This window comes from Chlamydotis macqueenii, chromosome 1 (assembly GCF_036417535.1).
Source record: "Chlamydotis macqueenii isolate bChlMac1 chromosome 1, bChlMac1.mat, whole genome shotgun sequence".
NCBI lineage: Eukaryota > Metazoa > Chordata > Aves > Otidiformes > Otididae > Chlamydotis > Chlamydotis macqueenii.
The window spans coordinates 134925944-134946186 of record NC_141556.1 but is presented as its reverse complement, the minus strand read 5'-3'; the positions used below and the strand labels follow the sequence as shown (position 1 = coordinate 134946186).

The following is a 20243-nucleotide window of genomic DNA, read 5'->3' as shown; positions in this document are numbered from 1 at the left end:
GCACAAGCGCCGGGCTTCCCCGCGGCCCCCGCCCGCCCCTGCCCTCCCTCTCTCCATCCCTCCATCCCTCCCTTCATCCCTCCCTCCTTCCATCCTTCTCCGGCAGCGCCGACGCCTCCCTGCCCAAAGAAGGGGAAAAGCAGACCGACCCAGTAGCCCCGCCACCGTTCATAAATACTAATTTTCAAAGCGAAAGGGGAATAAAACACACTGGCAACAGGACTGCTCTCAGTGCTATTCCCTTTTGCGTGATGCTCCTTGCGTAGTTCTGTTTCCTCTTCTTTTCCCTTCTTTTTTTTTTTCCTTTCTTTTTCCTTTCTTTCTTCCCCCGCCTCCCCCGTCTGTCACCAAAAGCGAGGCAGAGGAACAACCAGGTCTGATGCTTTGTCTCTTTTGTGCTGGCAGCTGGAGATGAGCCTAGGCTTGACCTGACCATGATTCCAAGGACTGGCACTTCTTTTTTACCCCCAGTTTGTAGAGATCCAGACCTTCTCTTCCTGATTGCCAAGAAAATTAAATTATTGCTGAATTTGGGAATCTAGGCAGCACCAGCTTACTTTTTCCCTGCATCTCTCTGGAATCGTTTCTGGGATATTTTCCAAATCATCACAGAAAGCAGGAGGAATGAACCGGCAGCTAGTGAAAATTTTGACAACCTTGTTTGCATTTTTCTTAGAGACAAACCACTTCAGGTAGGTGATATAACTCTACGGGATGATATTTGTCAAAAGGTTGTGGAATTCATAACTATAAAGATACTATGTCACATTAACATAGTTTTTTTTGCTGTAATATTTGAGAGTATTTCATGTTCATTCTCTATAGGCTATCCCTTTTACACTCAGAGACTCGTTGCTTGGTAACAAACACAAAAAATAATAATCTCAAGTTTGGGTGATCTATTTTCCATTTCTCTGATTCAAAGACATGCTTTTTCACTGAGTGTCAATATAGCTAAAAACATTTTATTCAGTTTTTCTTCCAAAATGCAAATTCTCTGCTTCCACCAGAGATTTTTTAGGAAGTTGCTTTGGTTCCCTCCTCTTCAAGCTTTGGAAATTATTGAATCAATTTTGTCAGGGCTGTAGTTACTTGCAATTAGAGAACCAGTCCTCTGATTTTGGGAAAACCCTGGATCAGAACAGTATTGTGCTCATTTACAGTCAGTACCTAAGACTGTTTTTTCAAAAATTTTTTTAACATTTCGTGAGCTTTTGCTTCAGCTATTGCCTTTTTGCAGTACAAAGCAAATAGGTCAATCTTATTAACCAAAACATCCTTTTAGCTGAGTTTCATTAATATACAGTATGCTGCTGTGTATCTACACATATAAAGTGTTTTTGTATGAGTAATGAGATCTATATACAGTGACAGTGAAATAGTTTTGATATTCGTGAGTCTGGATCACAATGCAACTCATAACTAGTGGGCTCTGAATGAAAACAGAAGTAATTTGTACAGGAACATCCCCAATAAACACACTACATTAATTTTCCAGTTTTTTATTATCTTAAATGAATGTTTTCAGTATTTAAGTGGGGAATATAATCTATTATGTATTAAAAATTAAAGATATTTTGTAATGGCACCATGTCACTGACAAAAGCAAAAAGAAGCAACCGCCCCCTGTAAGTGTAACCTGAAAAACCGTGGGGAATCACACCACGAGAATTTACAATCACCTTGCCTTTTGCAATTCTGGTGCTTTTGTGGCGGGATAAAGGATTCGGTATTTGCCTCTCATTTCAGATGCTCACATGTATATTTAATTTTTTTATACTTGTTTATAGATGTGCAGAAAACCCCCCCAAAACACTCCTGAAAGTGAGTGGTTTCCTTTGGGCAAATATTTAAACAGAGACTGGTTAAGAAGACACAATCACAGAATTACTTTTAATATAGCTCAAAGATTATGTTGAAACATAGGAACAATGAAATTGGTTATTTAAGAGTCAAAATAATGCTTTATGATTAAATCTGTGCCTCTACACAGCAAATATGACCAGTTTATTCTAGTTTCTTTTTCCCTAGGGAACAACCATGGAGAGCTCCTAAATTCTCTTTCTCTGCAACATTTAATGTGCTTGCGATATGTAGTATGCTGTGTACACGGTGTTTCACATGTATGATATGCTACGAGAAGTTTGCTCTTAAATCCTGAAAACAGAGATGTGTTCCAAGAGCTTGCATATAAATACCAGCTAGTGATAATACTGATAAATTTTATTATTTTATGTTCATTGGTAAAAAAACCCTGAGATCAGGTGTGACTGACTCTTGAACCCTTTTTGCCCTGTTGAGGAGTAATCCAGACATTCATTAGCGTGATTTAAATCTTTGTTGGGTAGAATCTGTGAAGAATGGGGTTTTTTTTTTTTGCATCCATATCCTTCCCAACATTAACAAAACCAGTATTTTTCAGTGTTGCCAGCTGTTGTTTGGAAGTTTAAGACCACCTTAAACCAGTGTTAACATATAGTTTTAACAGCATATATGTAATTAAAGCAGTGATATGAAATAGAATATCAAAGTTCCTGTAAGATTGCTCTACATATAAAGATGAAGAGTAAATTTAGTCTTCTGAAGTCTTAAAACTGTAATGAATTCCTTTTTAAAGCTGACTTTTTTTTTTCTGAATAGCAAATCGTGTCCATGTGTACTACCTTAAGCTCATTTTTATTTCTAGAATAAAGTTTTCAGATGAAAAACAGACTATATTGTTCTATAAAAATATTAATTGCTACATTCACTGAATTGAGATAGTTTTATTTAGTGCTATAATTTCTCCATGACTTGAATACAATATAAGCTAAATATTAGCTAATGGTGGCTAATAATTTATTTAGGACGACTTTCTGTAAAGAACATGATTCAAGATCTGGAAAATCCCCCTCACAGACCCTGTCTCCTTCAGATTTTTTGGACAAATTGATGGGAAGGACATCGGGGTATGATGCTAGAATCAGACCAAATTTTAAAGGTAAGTTTTTTAAGACTTCTGATTAATTAATCAATTATGTTTTGGACAAATTGATTTGAAGGTTTTACCTCTGGGTTCTGTTTGTCTTCTCAGTAACTTCAGTTTTCCAGTGTGTTATTGTCATGGAGATCAGTTGGTCCATGGAGAGGACTAGGAGAGCAATGTAGGTAATAAGGGTCCAGAGAACGAAAACCCTCTTTTCACATGACAATAATGTTTAGCTGTCAGAAGCTGCTTCTGAAGACCTTACTAATTCCATGTAGTAAATAGGACTCCAAGTTCCACACTAAAAGCAATTGAGATGACTTGTTCCTGAAATTTTTAAGCCACAAGGATGATATCTTTAACACTTCCGTGCTGAGCTGTTGTCTTCTTTATAGCAGTGTCTGAGGAAAAGGCTTATGCTTTTATTCAACCTGAAGAAAGTAAAATCTTCTTCCCCAAAGTAGGGAGATAGGACTCAAGGTATGCACACAGTAGATTTTATCCTGTGAATGTTCGCTGAATTATAAGAACCAATTTCTCAGGATCCCTATGAAATATAAAAACAATATTCTGTTTGTTTGACTCCCCTGTTTTCTTCCAATATTTGGACTGAGTTGTGGCGAGTCACCACCACCATTCCAGCACAAAGACAGCTGTGGACTGGAGGCTTCTTTTGCAACCATTACTATTCACAGCAAGTGTTCCTTGCTGTAGTCCTGTAAATCCATCTGGAAGTGAGCATAGAGCATCTTTTGTCTTTGAATGAAAGGAGAGAAGTTTTCGTTGCAAATAATTAGCATTTCTAGAGACCCCTATAATTCCACCAAAACTGTCTCTTCTATGTGAATTTGAAGCTCAGAATGTGGTTTTGCTTTGAAAACCAAGAAAATGCTTCCTTCCTTAACAAATCCAATGCCAATGTACATTTGTACTCATATCTATTGACTTTGGTCACCGAAATGCATGTTTTCCTATACTGAGCCATGTTAGCAGTTCTGTGAAAGTTGATAGCGACTGGAAAAAACAATAACTTCTTAGCCAGTGAGTGAGCTGTTAGGAAAAAAGAAGTTCGCATGTCAATGAGAAAAGTGTTTAATTAAATTTAGATCAAAAGTAAGTTTCTTCTCTCTGTTCCACATGTGCAAATTAACATTTGGAACAAAGTGCCTTTTTTGACTGTGAGGAGGAATCTAGTATGGCCTTCAGATCCAAAGGTTTGAAAGCTGACAAGTTAAAAAAAAAACTCTAGTTAGGGTAGTCTTAAGTTTTAATTTCAGAATAATTTTCAAAGTGCTTACTGAGTTCCTGAACTGGAGTCCACATTAGCTTGTAGTAAGTAATATTGCATTAGGCTCGCACAATCATTTTGTGTTTGCATAAATGTCAGTGAAGTTTTAGGGAATGCAAATGAAGGCAGAAGTTGCCCGAACTGAGCAAAGTAGCAATCATTAAGAACTTATTCCTGCCCTTTATATGGGAGAGACACTAAAAGAAGACTTCTGCTTCATCTCTTATAGCTCAGATAAAACTAGGAAGAGCAGCAGTCCCTGCTACTAAGAGTAGGACAACTTAAAGGCAGGCCTTTATTGCTCCCCAGTACATGTCTAAAACCATTTCCTGAAAAACACAGGAAGATACAGATTCACAGCTTTGCTCCCCTGATGTTCAAGTGGGTAGAGCAGGTATGGCGTGCATGACGTGCTGTTTGACAGACACTGCTCCTCTCCAACTCCTATGGTTTTTTTGTTTGTGATGACACCTATGAACCATTAATGGCAAAGAATCCGCCATTTCATTTTTTGGGTTTTTTTAATTAAGTCACTTTCCAGAGCAGGATGGTACTTTGCAGCGGTTTGAACTGATAAACAGATCTTCAGCACTTTTTTTTGTAACTTCATAACTTCTGAACTCTCCCGGAGCTTGCAGTCTTCTGGTAAGGGGTCTGAAAGATTATCTTGTTCTTTGCTACATTCCTTTGAAGGGTGTTTTGTATCTCAGTGTTCAGAACTAGAGATTTAAGTCATGCAATTTTGAATGTCACATCATCAGTCAAAACCCTATCAGCTGATAACCATTTTTTACTGGTCAATACAATGCACACCCATGTTCTAGCTGCCCAAGTTTTATTAACTTTTAAAAAAATTGAAAATACTTACTGTTCTATATTGCATATGTTTTCATTTTAAAGAATAAAAAGTACAGCTGCAAAGAGGTCAAAATCAATTTATCTTTCATGACATTAAGTATTATACAGATATTTTTTATACTTAGTCTTTACTGTGACCATCATACAAATTGTTTCAGTTTCTAACATTCATTAATCTGTTTGAGATCTTTTTGGGGATATGGGCTATTGTACAATACTGATATTCTAAATCATATAAATGGATGAATGTATTAAATGTGGAATGATTACCTAATTTATAATACTTTTTGTATTTTAAAGCAAAGAATTTTAAGAATAAAAGAGGTCTGCAGGAATAATGGTTTGAACTAGGGATCTGCTATCTGGCTTTGCACGTAGTGTGGGCTTAGTATTTGTTTCCTGTGTTTCACAAAAGATGTATGGATCAAGATAGTTGTGCCACTACTCATGCATTTGTCTAGCTTTTTCTGCTTTAGACCAGTTACATAGCTTTCTCAGAGTCCACGGTGAGCATTTTAAACTGTCAGAAAAGTCCGATTTCATGAAAAGGCAACTGAGTACAGCCCATTTACCTCATACCACTGATTATACAATAATTAAATATACTTTTATGACTAGTCTGAATTACTGGAAAAGAAGAACTATTTGATTAATTTGTCGAATAAAGGCTACACATTCCAGCATTCCAAAGAGAGAGGAAAATGCTACTTATTGGTGTTTTATCCAGCTTTTATTGCAGTGACACTTATTGGTGTTTTATCCAGATAAAGCGTTTCATCACTAGTCACTGTTTTTCCCTAACTTGCTCTTCCAAAATAGAAAACTCAGGAAGATAGCGGGAGACAAATAGGTGAATATGTAAATCTTTAGATATCAACAGCAGGGTGGGGTTTTTTTTGTTTTTTTTTTCCTTTTTTTTTTTTTAACTGAAGTACTCTATACTGAAAGATCCTTTCTTCTTTGTGTCTTTCTGTCTTATACAAACATTTGAAAGCAGAGAAGCAGATTTCTGGTTCTTCTTGATGCACCAAGTGATCGAATACAAAATGACCAGGGACTGAGAGGGATTGTCCCTCTGATGAACAGCTAGAGAGATGTGCCGGAGTGAGAGCTCTCAAAATTGCGTTTCATTAATCACTGTCTGTCAGATTTTTAATACGTACTTTTTCATCTTACACTTAGCTTTTATTGAATTCAAATAGGCTAATAATTTGTATAAGGACACAGAGGGGAATACTTTTAAATGTAAATATGAAGACTGCAATCTAATACTAATTTAAGTCCCTGAGAGTCTTTCTGTTGACAGCAAACATATGCTCATGGTTCCATGAGTTGATTTGCTGTTTCTTGTTCAGTTATAATATCAATTGAGCATGGTTTCTGTAAAATAATAGAAAATGAAACCTACATTATGAACTTTTAAGCTGATTAATATTAATGTTTTATTTTTAATGGTAAAAACCACCAACAACAAATCAGAGTGATGTCTTGTACTTTCTCCACCGCTCGCTTTGCTTTTCTCAACAAAACCAGAAATAGTAGCATAGGGCATCTGTGTTACAAAACTAGCCAAAAATGTGCTTTCTTGCAGGTAGAAACCAGGGATGGTGAAGTGGTAACTTACACTAGTGTATCTTCAGCTCAAGCTCCCTCAAGAGCACCTTGTGTGATGTCATGATACAAGGGATCAATCTACAACTTAATCACAAAATGAGACATGGGGCTAAGGGAAAGTCAGCTTGAATTTAAAATTTCCTAGCAGGTGTTGACCTTAGTGGTTACTAAATTATTTCCACTTTTTAATATCTTCATCTTCTAAAATCATTTAAAGTCTAAACATAAGCTAGACATGGTCAGATAGAGAAAACTATAGGCACTACTGTGTCCTTTATGCCAATACTTTAAGTAGTAGACTGGCTGTCATGCACTGGGTGAAGTGCGTTATTTTTTGGTATGGAAAATGTTTGCAATGAAAATTATAGTGATTTTCTTTTGTAGTGAATTTCATTCTGTGTTTTAAGCACATTCTTTCCCGTTAAGTCATTACTTGCTAAAAAATATTCTGATTTATACGGAGTTACATGGAGGTGTGCAGCGACAGTGGCCATTAACATTACCCTTGTCACTGGATGGTGCAATGCGGTGTGAATTAAACTGCCCAAAAGCTGCTGTTTCTGAACTCAAAAGTCTTGTTAGAGAGATGTAGTTTGGGGGTGTAGTGACTGTAGTTGTAAAAGATTAGTCTGTGATTACAGTGGTGTAATGTTATTTTCATGCCGAGTCAGTGGGTTTATATCTGAATAATAAACACAGGGACTGAGTAATTTACTGAAAATTAGCTTGACAACTGTTACAGGAAATGGCTTATGCACTTTAATACCTTAACTCCTTGGCAGCAAGGGTCAGTATTTCCCAGATGTTCAAGCCCATTGCTTACTTATGTGGCCCCTGTGTTGACTAGTAATGAAATGCTTAAAAAAGCATGAATGGAAACCTCTGAATGACATTTAAGGGTGAAATTAATGGCATCAGGCTTAATAAATAAAAGCAGCTTCTATGTACTTGCTAGGAAGAGGCACTGTCTCCACAAGTCAACCTTAATCTAGACATGATGCTTCACAGTAAATACCTGTTTGAAAAACAACCTGTAAATACATCTAAAAGTTGAAAAACATACCCAAGATAGGCTGCAGAGGTTTGTTCTCCAGTGGCTAACAACCTTGCCAAAGCCAGATCTCAGTTGCTAACAACTACTGGCCATGAAGTCATATGCAGCGGGTATCCTGCACTGGGCTATTCTCCACACAGTTTGAGGCTCAAAGGGCCATGTCCCATAGAGACTCAAATTCCATTTGGGCACGACAGCGTGTAGTGAGGACATGCATGCTATCCATGGGTTCCCCTGGTAGGGCATGGGCTGAAGATTCACTGTAGGAGAAAGGAGACAACCTGGTCTGTTTTTGGATGTGGCCAGGCTATTGCACTCCCTAGATACAGATTGCTTGAGATGTGCAAGCATCCAGTGTTAGGGAGGTATGCTTTTGGTTTATTTTCTGCCTTGAAACACATCCACAACCTTATGCTGTTTTCAGATGAAGCTGTGTACGTGCATCTCACTGCACAGTTAGGTGCTGCATGACGATCCTTACCTGCAGGATATCGAGTTTGGCTAGTTTTGTTTTATTTCTATTCAGCTTCAAAAATGTAGCTAGGTTTAGCCCCTGCGCTAGGTATGCATGCTTTCATGTGGAAACCTTTTTACTGCAATTACGCAAGGATCCTTTACATTATGTTTCTTTTAAAATTGCTGGTAAAGAGAGCTATGGAACTTGTCCGTCTTCCCCTGTGTCTTTAATTTCAGGTTCTTTCCCAAAACATGAGTAGGCTGGGGGAGTTGCATAGCTAGTTAGGTTATGTCTAGGCTTCTAGACAAATGGGGCCAGACAGCAAGCTCAAGCAGCCCCCCTGATTATCTACGCTGCTTAGCTGTTTGCTCGTTCCCTGGATCTCTTTCTGAGCTTCCTGCAGCCAGCTCCCTCCAAAGCAAGCCAGAAAGGCTGTGAGCGTGCAGCAGTGTAAAGCACAAGCTAACCAATGCTGATTGACATCCAAGCTGAGGATCTGTCCCCAATCTTTTTTATTTAAAAGGTTAGCCACAGTGATCCATATCATATTGGTATGTCGCCTTTATACAGAACCAGTGATTTAATTAAGAGATATCAATGGATTTGGCTGTTGTCATGGAATATTGGTCTGCTGCTGCATAAACTGCCAAGGGAATTTATGAAAAACAAATGTCAAAGCAGAGCCAAAGACCTTTGATATCAAAGCAGGGGACACTATTGTTTTGATCATGTTCTAATTTGATTGTATTGTTTTTATCACATCCAAAGTCATGTTTAGATTTAAATTTTCTATATAGTTGAAGCCAATGCCCTTGGGTCACTCATTAAGCATCTTGTTGTATTTTGGCTGTCTTAGAAAACATGCAATTCACATATGGAATACATAAAAACATGCACATTTAATTTACTAGAAATATGCACATTTATAAACTGCAAATCTGTTACGTATGGTGATATAGTAACTAGGAATATGTACACATAAAAAAGAAATATGCACTTTTATTAGACAGATTCATTATCCCTTTTTTCTCCTCTGGAAATATGAATATATATCTCTGATTAAGTCATCAGAAAATGTATGTTTGATGGTTCAGTTTCCAAATACACATTTCACAATCTTTCACAGAAATGACCGATTTTAACAGCCTGCAGAGAAGAGCCCCCTAAATGATGCAGACAGGGTGGTACAGGGTCTAACACAGCTCTAAGATGAAGGATGCACAATGTCTGGCATAAATAGTGACCTGCCAATGTCATAAATACCAAGTCCATGATTAAAATTCAAAATTTACAGAAATGTAGAGGCTCTGATTCTGGAAACCATGCAAGATCTGAGCAGTACAGGTCATGAGAGAGAAGGGCCATTCCCCAAGTATTCATCTACTTACAAGGGATAAATTAGAGAAGCCCGGTGGCTTATCTGAGCTGTGCCAGCTACCAGAAATCCTCAAGTTTTGCAAGAGTGTGAAGACACATTGATTACTCCTTATGCCTCAGCTACATGTCAGCAGCTGGCAAGGGTGAAAACATAAGGGCTTCATGAGCCAAAAAAAAGAAGGAAGCTTTTGAAACAGGACTTAGACAGAATATAAGTCCACAAATAAACAAACAGCCCTCCCTGGAAATCCCTCATCCACATTTTGAGTAAGGCTGGTAGTGCTTTGCTGTTTTATTTTAAAGTTCCTCAGATTCTCTCATTCTGCTCCTGAGAGCACCCAGGACTGCTCCAGGCTGCCTGGCTTAGCACCCACCTCACTCCTGAGCCAAACCCAGGCTTTCTGATGAGGCACTGCTCCATCTCCCTGTAGAGACCATTTACCTCAGAGCTTGCCTTATATTCCACAGGAAAGGGATTCCTCTCAGGATGGATCACCTAAAAAAACCCACAAGTGCAAAACAGTGTCTATGGGTGGCCTGCCTTCCTCTACAGACAAAGACTTTTGTTCCAGTTTCCTCTCAGTTTAAAGGGTTCAGTATCTGATTCAAAGGATTATAAATTATTCTGAGTGGCCCATTTTGCAGCAAAGAATTCAAACTTCACTAAGTCAGGGAGACAATGCAAGGGGAAGATGGCTTTTCAACCTTGTGATGTATCTGCTTGTCTGAGAGGGGAGAGCCTTTACGCTTGACCATTTTGATGCGATGCACAGAAGTGGCTGTTGTAGCCATTACACCTTAGAGGCAGCTGATGTAACTGTCACAGACGATGTTATAAGGACAGGGACTGGGAGCCAGCACTTCTCTCACTCTTTCTGATAATTGCCCCAACCAATATGATACAAATGTATGTGACTCTCTTTCTCTGAATGTTGTATCTTAAATGCTTTGCTGCACAGTTTACTGGGTTTGGTAGGCTCTCTGCACCTATTAAATGTTTTTTAAAGTGACCATAGTTGCACTTTAGGATGAATCCCATCTCCTCTGGAAAGAAGACAGTGAGAGATTTCCCACCCCAGTTCACAAGAAACCTATAGCCTTGTAGCCTAGGAGGTGCAAGTTTGCATCCCTTCAATCTGAGGTTGCCATAGAAGATCTAGAAAGGACTCTTTCAATATGAAACCTCTCAATGTTTTGTTATGGGCCTCAAAGATGGCTGTGTTTTAGAAGAAAAGACTGAAACTGTTGAAGGTTTTTCAAAGGAAGGTTTTGTGTGTTGACTTGGTAGAAAATGCTCTGATCCCGAGTGAGGTACCTCAAACTTGCTGAGAAGCAGGGTTTCAGGAGGGTCCTCAAAGAGCCCATTGCAAATTAGTTGCTCTCTGCAAATGGTGCCTGACTGTGCTGAGGCATTGTACTCTGCCTATGCTCTGTATGAGGCCCTTAGGGTCCCTCCACCAGGGCCTGGGTGTTACTCACCAAAGCATCAGACACTGCAACTGCTTCTACCTGTCATGGAGCTGAGATTTTTTTGGCTGTAGCAAACAGTGGGCTGTCTAGGGAAGCACACTAGTAGTATGATGCTCTCCTCCAAAAGCTAATAACCCCTACCTGTGTGTTTCTGTGTGTCCAAGGCCCAGGACGCATGGAAGGAAATGGACACATCTGCAGCTAGCAGAATTGTGGGCACGTTCCCTTGAAGAATAGTAACTGATATTCAATTGATACACACGGCATGAACAAACTCATTCTTCCTCCATCCTGGGAACATGTTTATGTGTCATCTCCCCTGCTTTTGTACTTGTGGAGATATAGCTGAGAAGAGGCTAAATGCTTTCCTTAAACCAGTATAGTTAGTCAGGGAAGACCTAGGATTAAAATTTACCAGATCGATGCTCGTTATGTTAGACTGCCTCTAATGACTACATTCCAATGTGTGCTGTCTTTACATCTTTGTCTTAGGCTATAAAACTGTCTTATTATTTTCTTCTTGTGCTGTTTACTACGTCTATTAAAGAGTTAGTCCTAAATGATGAATAAAACAACAGTAACACCTTGGCCAGAATGCTGCTATAAACTCTCACACTGCAATTTAAAGCAGTTGTTGAAGAGATGCATGTAAATTACATGCATGGGGCCAAACCAGAAGCGTAGATAGAAACTCCTTTTTAACCAAATGTTAATGTAGCCTATTGTCTGTGCATAAACACATGTACATAATCTGCTACATGCTAAAGTAAAATGCATATGTGACCACTCCACGTAACGGTTTCAGAATACAGCAATTTTCCCTTCCAGGCTGTGATATTCCATCAGATGGAGCTGCCTAAGGTGTTAAAAGCCTTTGGTCAGTCTGGTTATGGGACCCTTCCTGAAAATAAGCATCTGGAAGAATTTTGCGGCTCTTTGGCTCTATACTTCTGAGAATAATTTTTCAGCTCTTTGACTCTGTACCCCTGAGAATTTTGGTTTTGTCACATTTCTGAAGTGTGGGGCAAAGCACACACAATCTATAAAAACAGATTTTAACTCTCTTTTTCTTTTATCAAATAAAAACCACGACTTATCAAAGTTATAAATAATTAGGGACAGATTCAATGCAGGCCAATAAGCTCCTCAGTGTGGATATAGTCTTATTTGGATGACTTCTTTGAAGAAGACTCCTGCTCAGCATAACTATTGGTGGTAGAAACCAGAAAAAGACTGTACACCCTGACCCTGCAACATGCTTTATGTCAGCATAGCTCTGAGCCTATGTGAAAGCCACGCAATCATCCTCTCAGCAATGCAGTGAGCATCCTGCATCAAAGAGCTGATAATTGCCTTACAACAGGTGGTTTGGTATTGATAAAAAAGTAAGCCAATTAGTTTATAAGATGCTTATTTTCTAGGCTGATGAAGAGTTCTCATTCTCTTTCCCATTATTCCAGCCATTTTATACATAGGAAGAACTGATGACTGAAAAAGTTTCTCATGAAAGACATCCAATAAGTGCCTTAGGGATGTCTTGGAGTTAAAAGACAGATCCTTTTTGGCATTCAGGATGTGAGAGGCCACACATAGGAGGTTCCCAAAGGGAGAGGGGATGTGCGAAGGGGAGGGAATAGGAGACTGAGCTAAACATGCAACAACTCAGCTGACGGGAGGAGCATTGAAGTTGAGAATCAGGAGGGAGGAATTAATTTCAAAGTAATACTCTGCACAGATTGTATGGAAATGAGTTGAACTATAAGAAGGTTAAAAATGGGACATTCCCAATAGTTGAAAGGTTTGAAAATAGAAGAACAGTTTAATTTTATTAGTACTAGATGTGGTGAGGATGCGGATCTGCATGTCTCTGACCAGTTGCAGATTGCCATCTATACCAGCTCCTGACCATTTCTGTTGTCATTTGTCCCTATGCCTGAGCCATCCTATTTTTTTAAATCCCATTGTTCATTTGTGTCCCATATATCTTTTGGTGTATAATTCCCTAGCAGGTACAAATCAATGTCTGCTCAGTAATGTTAGTCATCCAAACTGCTCTTTTTCTTCAAGTCCTGCATATGCCTTCTGGCAGTAAAGTGAGGAACATTATGGAGACATTAAAAGTAAAGCTAGCAGAATTGTGAAAAAAAAAAAAAGTTAATATCCAAGCTCAGAGCAACAAAACAAAACAAAACAAAAAAAAGACTTAAAATTGATTCTGAGACCTCTCTGTGGCCACAGAGAGAGGTATTGACCAAGCCCTGTATCTATTGACACTTACAACTGAGCTACATCAATTTCTGCAGCACAAGATCAGAATCACAGAGAAGGAACAAAGTAAGAAATATTAAATATTTAGAGAGAAAGGAACAAAGTACTACATTTTTTTTAAAAATGAATGTTTTGAGGTGAGTATGCCAAGCAGAATGAAGCAGTTCATTCTAACTGAAAATAGAAGCCTAGACTGGTTGACAACATTTCAATATTATTATTAATACTTTTTTTTTTCATTAATTACATCTTCCCCCCAACTTGTCTTCTCAGTGAACATTTTTTGTCTTGTGGTTACATGCAGTCTCTTAGATGAGTTGGCTACACTAACTTCATAAAACATTATTAAAAATAAGATTACCCAGGAGCAGCTTGACTGACCCTGTACTGGAGTGCAGATTTCATGACTAGAGATGTAATATTATCTTTTACTTAACCGCATTCAGGAGTGTCCCAGGCCTCTGTACACATTATGCAGGTCACATGCCAATCAACAGTGAAAGGTTCTGTCTTCATTAATGCAAAGCAACTAAGCAGTTTCTCCAACTCAAATGCAAGGAGCATTTCTGCTACCTGCTCCCAGTGAGGCTGAGAGCCTCTGCCTTTCCATTTTCTCACTTCAGTGAGTACTGATTTGTGATGAGAAAAGAAGTAGGTGCCTGGATCTTTTCATGTCATAAGAAAAGCAAACAATTTAATTTCTCCTAACACTATTGCATTGGAGGAAGGAAGAATTCAAAAAGAGATGCCTTGCACTGAGGTGCTTGTCATGACTTGGAATGGAAATATGTGAAAGAAGAGTAGAGAGCTCAGAGGAAAAAAATATAGTGTAACAGAAATATGAAGAATCAAAACATTTGATTGAATATTTTCAAAGTTGACATAAGTACCAAGTAACTTCGCACTGTAGGGTTGCAGTTCCAACAGGGAGTTTCCAGATGTAAGATTTCTGATCCACTGTTTTTTAGATTTATTTCCACAGACTCATTTGCACATGGAAGGCTTTAGCTCTGGGACTGGCTGCACTCAGTCACAAGTATGACTGGGGCTTGTGTAGAAGTATCTGAGTTAGCTTTCAAGTAATTTGCTCAGAGGTGCTCTGCGCCACACTGAGATGATACAGAGCTCAGCACAAGCTATAATGCCTGGGGTTAATGGCCTCCAGTGAATTCCAGCCTGCCATGACTATGTTGGCAGCAGCCCTCAAACTACCTATGTGAAAGCCAGCTCCAGTGCATTTATACAATCCATTGTGACTGCTATTGCTATATATTCTTTGTAGACTGGCTCAGGTTAGCTGGGTAAATCAGGAACATGTCAACTGTTTAAAGGGCTTTTCATTTCTGAGCTCCTGGTTTGTGGAGTGAAATAAAATAGTGCCTGAAAATTGTTCTTGTGCAGTGTCTATTAAATAACCTATGTGGAAATATCCCACTGCACCCCAGAGCTGACAGTAATATATGTTGCTGTTATCAGCCTCAGCAGAAAGAGGCAGGGAAGAATGAACATGTCATATGGACTATCCTGTAATGCCAAATGCAGAACTGAAGAGGTTTTGTAGTGTGAGGCTTACCTTCCTCTCCCAGAGCTGGGTCTGTGGACAAAAGCATTCACTGAGTGTGAAGCATGCCAATCCAACAATTTTCACAAGGGCTTTAAGGCACACAAAAGTGCATCTTAGCAGGGATTCTCCTTCCGTGAAATGTTGATAGGATTTTACCGGCATGACTCCCGTTACATTCAGCAATAGTCCCACAGCTGAAAACTCACGTACCACTCCAGAAATCGATTACTCAGTGTTTGACCTCAGACTATGTTGATGTATATATATAGATGGCTCTAGCTGTACTTACTCCAGAGACATTTTCTGTCTGTGACTCATCCTGTAATCACCTGGATCTGAAAATCACTGGAGTATTTGACTTGTGAGGCCTCGGTGGTACTTTGCTGAAGAAGAGTTTTCAATTTTGGAATGTCACATGCCCTTTTTATATCCAGGTCATGTCATAAGGCCACATTTTTGCTCAGATGTTTTCTCAGGTTAACCAGGTGAAGGGAAACCACTTAAATCTTGATGTAAGAGAAGAGTTCTTTCGATGTCATTTTGCTTATTTATATTTGTGTGTGTGCCTACATGTGCACTTCTGGAAATAGGCAGCTGGAACTAGGGAAAAATTGTGCTTTCCTCTATCTGTAGTGCTTTCCTGCTGATTCCATTTGGTGTTGCCTCTACCTCTTGCCTGCTTTGGATAGAGCATTTTGTGTCTCCTCCAGGCAGTAAATACCATTGGCATAAGTGGCATTGCTCACATATATTCCTCAGATACTCGGTAGTATTTGGGCTCAGTGATATCAGTGGGAACGAGAGTCCTAAAAAGGACTTACATACCTAAATATCTCTGCAGGTCTTGCTCTGGCTCTGTAAGTGCCTTCGTGGCTCTCAGCTTTTTTTCTATTGATCATAAATGTGTATTGATACAACAGAATATGATTCTGAGTCCCAGTTGCAACAGTAAGCACCCAAAACTGCTGCCACATTCCCACCAGGAGATACGGCATTCTCAGCAAGCTAAGTTATTATATATGACAGATGAACTTTCAGAGGATCTGGTTTTAGCTTGATGAAGCAGAACAATAATTTTGTCTTTATTTGATTTTCCCAGCAAATTGTATCAGTGCAAAGTACCATACAATTACTGGTTTTCAGGGGTTCCCGAGATCTCTGCCCTTGTGGGTTTTTTTTTGTGGTTGGAGTTTTGTTGGTTTGCTTAGTAGGTAGAATTGTTGTCAATTAATAATAAAAGTGATATAAGCATAATAATTTCTGTGGTACGTTGGATTGCAGTTAATACTTCTAAAGAAGAAGGAATTCTCTGTTTACTGGGCATGATGATACTTAGGGAGTCAGGGTGTTACACTCCATGGAAATCCCATAGAAAGACAACCTCGTAAATGGAACACATCACTCCCCAACAAGAAATGTCACCTTGATTTGTAAGCCTTAGGGTAGCTATGCTATCTTGGTGTCATTAATTTTGCCTCCTATGACTGATACATTTACCTTGCTGTCAGCACTCTAATGAAGTGATAGTGTTTAAACAGAGGAAAACATTGGTTTTACCTAAAGGCAGAACGATAAGGAAAGAGAGAAGGCTTACCTAGGTACTTGCAATAAAGACTACCTGTGGTCTACCTCCTGCTTTCTTACTAGAACCTTAAGCAAACTTGTTGAATCATGTGAATTTTCTCATCAGGGGTTGGACTATGCATTATACAGATCCTTGGAAAGAAGTGTGCAAGCTGCGCTGCTTCTGGAGTAGCTGCAAGGTCCCTGTGGCTCAGGCAAACTTTTCTAATGCACCAAAGCTGCCTTTCTCTCCCTAGCCCAATATCCATGGTCCCTGGCCACAAAGGCTGAGCTGCCTTTAATAGCACTTGTCCGGTCCTTACCCTGCCTAGCTCACTCTGTGCAGGGAGGAAGCCAGAAGGATAAACAACTTGCTCCTGCCTGATGATGGTGGCCAGCTGAGGTGTCACAGCAGCAGTGCAGCCTTGCTGTCTAATGCACAGGGATGTGCCTGCAGGGCCATGGCGAGAGGTGTTGGCAAGCTCTTGAAGTGGTAAATTCAGCTGTCTTTAGTACTGCAGCTGCAAAAATAGAGCCCTTCATGGAGGTTAGCTCTGCTTTAGGTCTTGTGGAGGACTGTACTGGACATTGAAGGCTGGTTCAGTTTGGTTGAGGAGGAATGGTTGCTAAAACCCCAGCTGCCTACAGAACTGGCAATTAAATAAAACATCTCCAGCAAGCTCTGCTACCTTCCCTACTGTCCTGGGCTCTGTCTTACCAGTGCTCAGGTCAGAATGTGAGTCTTTTTTTGTCCTGTCCTCACCCACATTTTGATCCCCTCCCTTGTTTATGCTCTGATGTGAAATCCCTGCTCCACAGATGACAGGACGCCGAGTCCCTGGTGGGATCACTGCCTCCTCACTTTGCCCCTTGGTCCTGTTCCTGGATCCCTGCTCTAAACCTATACTCAGACAGGATTGATTTTAGTCTTTTCAAATAGTCCTGTTCTCTTTGGTAAGAGGAGAAGGGCACTTCAGTTCGCCTTTCTCCCTTGTATACGGGATGAAATAAACCATCCCGGATGGTGGGAAAAGACTCCTTCCCTGGGCCAAAGTCAGAAGATGGACCAAAAAATATTATGTACAGAGAAAGACACAAGACCCTTCACAGATCTGTAAATATCTTGCCAATGTTTTCACTGTCATTCATTCCATGAGGTGATTCTGCCTCATATCTCATGATATTGGTGCCTGACCAATCTGGTGGCCTTCTATGACGGGGTGATGGCATCGGTGGACAAGGGACGAGCAACTGACATCATCTACCTGGACTTGTGCAAAGCTTTTGACACTGTCCCGCACGACATCCTTCTCTCTAAACTAGAGAGACATGGGTTTCATGGACGGACCACTCGGTGGATAAGGAGTTGGATGGATGGCTGCAGTCAGAGAGTGATGGTCAACGGCTCGATGTCCATGTGGAGACCGGTCACGAGTGGCGTCCCTCAGGGGTCCGTGCTGGGCCCGGCCCTGTTCAACATCTTTGTCGGCGACATGGACAGTGGGATAGAGTGCACCCTCAGCAAGTTCGCTGACGACACCAAGTTGTGTGGTGCCGTTGACACGCTGGAAGGGAGGGATGCCATCCAGAGGGACCTTGACAGGCTGGAGAGGTGGGCCCGTGCCAGCCTCATGAAGTTCAACCAGGCCAAGTGCAAGGTCCTGCACCTGGGTCATGGCAATCCCAGGCACAAATACAGGCTGGGCGGGGAATGGATTGAGAGCAGCCCTGAGGAGAAGGACTTGGGAGTGCTGGTGGAGGAGAAGCTTAACATGAGCAGGCAATGCGCCCTTGCGGCCCAGAATGCCAACCATATCCTGGGCTGCATCAAGAGAAGCGTGGCCAGCAGGTCGAAGGAGGTGATTCTCCCCATCTACTCTGCCCTGGTGAGACCCCACCTGGAGTACTGTGTCCAGTTCTGGAGCCCCCAACACAAGAAGGACATGGATCAGTTGGAGAAGGTCCAGAGGAGGGCCATGAAGATGATAAAAGGGCTGGAGCACCTCTCTTATGAGGACAGGCTGAGAGAGTTGGGGCTGTTCAGCCTGGAGAAGAGGAGGCTCCGGGGAGACCTGATAGCGGTCTTCCAGTACCTCAAGGGGGCCTACAAGAAAGATGGGGAGAGGCTGTTTAGTAGGGCCTGTTGCAATAGGACGAGGGGTAATGGTTTTAAAATAGGGGGAGGTAGTTTTAGATTAGAAATTAGGAAAAAATTTTTTACGATGCGAGTTATTAGAACACTGGAACAGGTTGCCCAGAAAGGTGGTGGAGGCCCCATCCCTGGAAATGTTCAAGGCCAGGCTGGATGAGGCTCTGAGCAACCTGATCTAGTCAGGGATGTCCCTGCTCCTTGCAGGGGGGTTGGACTAGATGACCTTTGAAGGTCCCTTCCAACCCTAACCATTCTATGATTCTATGATTCTATGATTTTTGCTTTGACATCTCTCTGCTTTGCTCACAGTTCTCTGTGTGTATGTATACTGTGTTTTAGTTTGCCTTACAAAATCCCTTAATAAATACACATATCAAAGAAAATTGGCAAGTGCACAGGTATGATTTAAAATCTCTTGTATGATTATAATATTTCCACCAAGGACATTTTAGCTATATGGTTGAAATTAATATGAAGAAAAAAAGATTGCCAGGTGCACCCTGGAAACTGTACACCAAAAAGGCAGAGTTGGGATGGACATGAGAATACAGATATGGTTAGCTGCAGTTAGGATGATCTCCAGGGCAAGAGTATAAGTAAATCTTCTCAGGAGTCTACCACATGAAGGAAACTTCAGGGCCATCTCCTGTCAATACTGGAGAATATTCAACAAAAGCTGCAGTTAGCAGCTCGATGGGGCTCAGCGTAGATCTTTTCAGCACTCAGCACTCGACACTGGGACTCCTCCACACAGTGGGATGGATTCATCCCCTCTGGCAGCTGACTAGGAAAGGATTCACTCTCTAGCCAGTCGGTGGCAAGGTCACAGCCACCTTTGGTGCAGGACCTTAAAGGCAACATGTCCCAGCAAATTTAGAGGAATATCCAGTATCTTCAAGGTTTCTTCTGGCTAAGGTGAGCAGATGAGCGCTGAGGACTTTCTGTAAGTGCTAGGTGCTCTGAAGTCACGGGAGGTGTATGAAACATCATAATGTCAGAGCTTTTAAAAAAGACAATGTATTGGAGAGTCCCATCAGCTGGCAGCAGCAGCAGACTCCCCTGGGGAAGCAGGGGGAAGGGAGCTGCAGGGAACAGAAGCGATATCTTACCAGTTTCTCAGAACACCAGACATCTACATTCTGGTGGATTTGAGCATTAGCTACCTGTTTTGGGTTTGTGGTTTTTTTTTTTTCTTGCCTGAATCCCGAAACAGATATTTTCTTTATGATTCAAAAATTGCTTTGATTATCTGGAATGTGCTGGAAAGGTACCTGGACTGTTACCTTGTTGCACTGGAGGTGACAAAAGGAAAATTAGGGGGAAAAAGGATTTAATTATAAAGTATACTTTGCTTAATAAAATAACTCTTTTTAGATTTTAGGCAGTGAAATAAAATTAAATGTTTCCATTGCTTTTGAAGAGTTTTAGATTACATTCTCAAACCTTGGCTATACTTCATAGAAGTTTACTACTTTCATCGTAAATGTTCTATTAGATTAGATTAGAAAAATCTTGTAGAATGAAGCGTGTGAACTGGCTCATTGGAAAAAGTTGTGTGCCCTCTTCAAAGTGCACTTCTTTCTTAAGATGTACAACACCTATACACCCCCTCC

At 40.5% G+C, this 20243-nt stretch overlaps 1 protein-coding gene across 2 annotated transcripts in view; it reads left to right on the top strand.

Annotated features, from left to right (window-relative positions):
• Positions 1–369: 369 nt before the first annotated feature.
• The window catches only part of GLRA2 (glycine receptor alpha 2), a 133348-nt gene continuing 113474 nt past the window's right edge, over positions 370–20243 (top strand). Inside the window, exons 1-2 of one of the 2 annotated variants that reach the window (XM_086740385.1) lie at positions 370–692; positions 2915–2980. In XM_086740385.1, coding sequence (XP_086596511.1) covers positions 2932–2980 — 49 coding nt within the window. In that variant the 5' untranslated portion in view covers positions 370–692; positions 2915–2931. Of the gene's footprint in view, positions 693–2846; positions 2981–20243 lie in introns of both variants that reach the window. The other variant, XM_086740377.1, reaches the window with a different exon arrangement.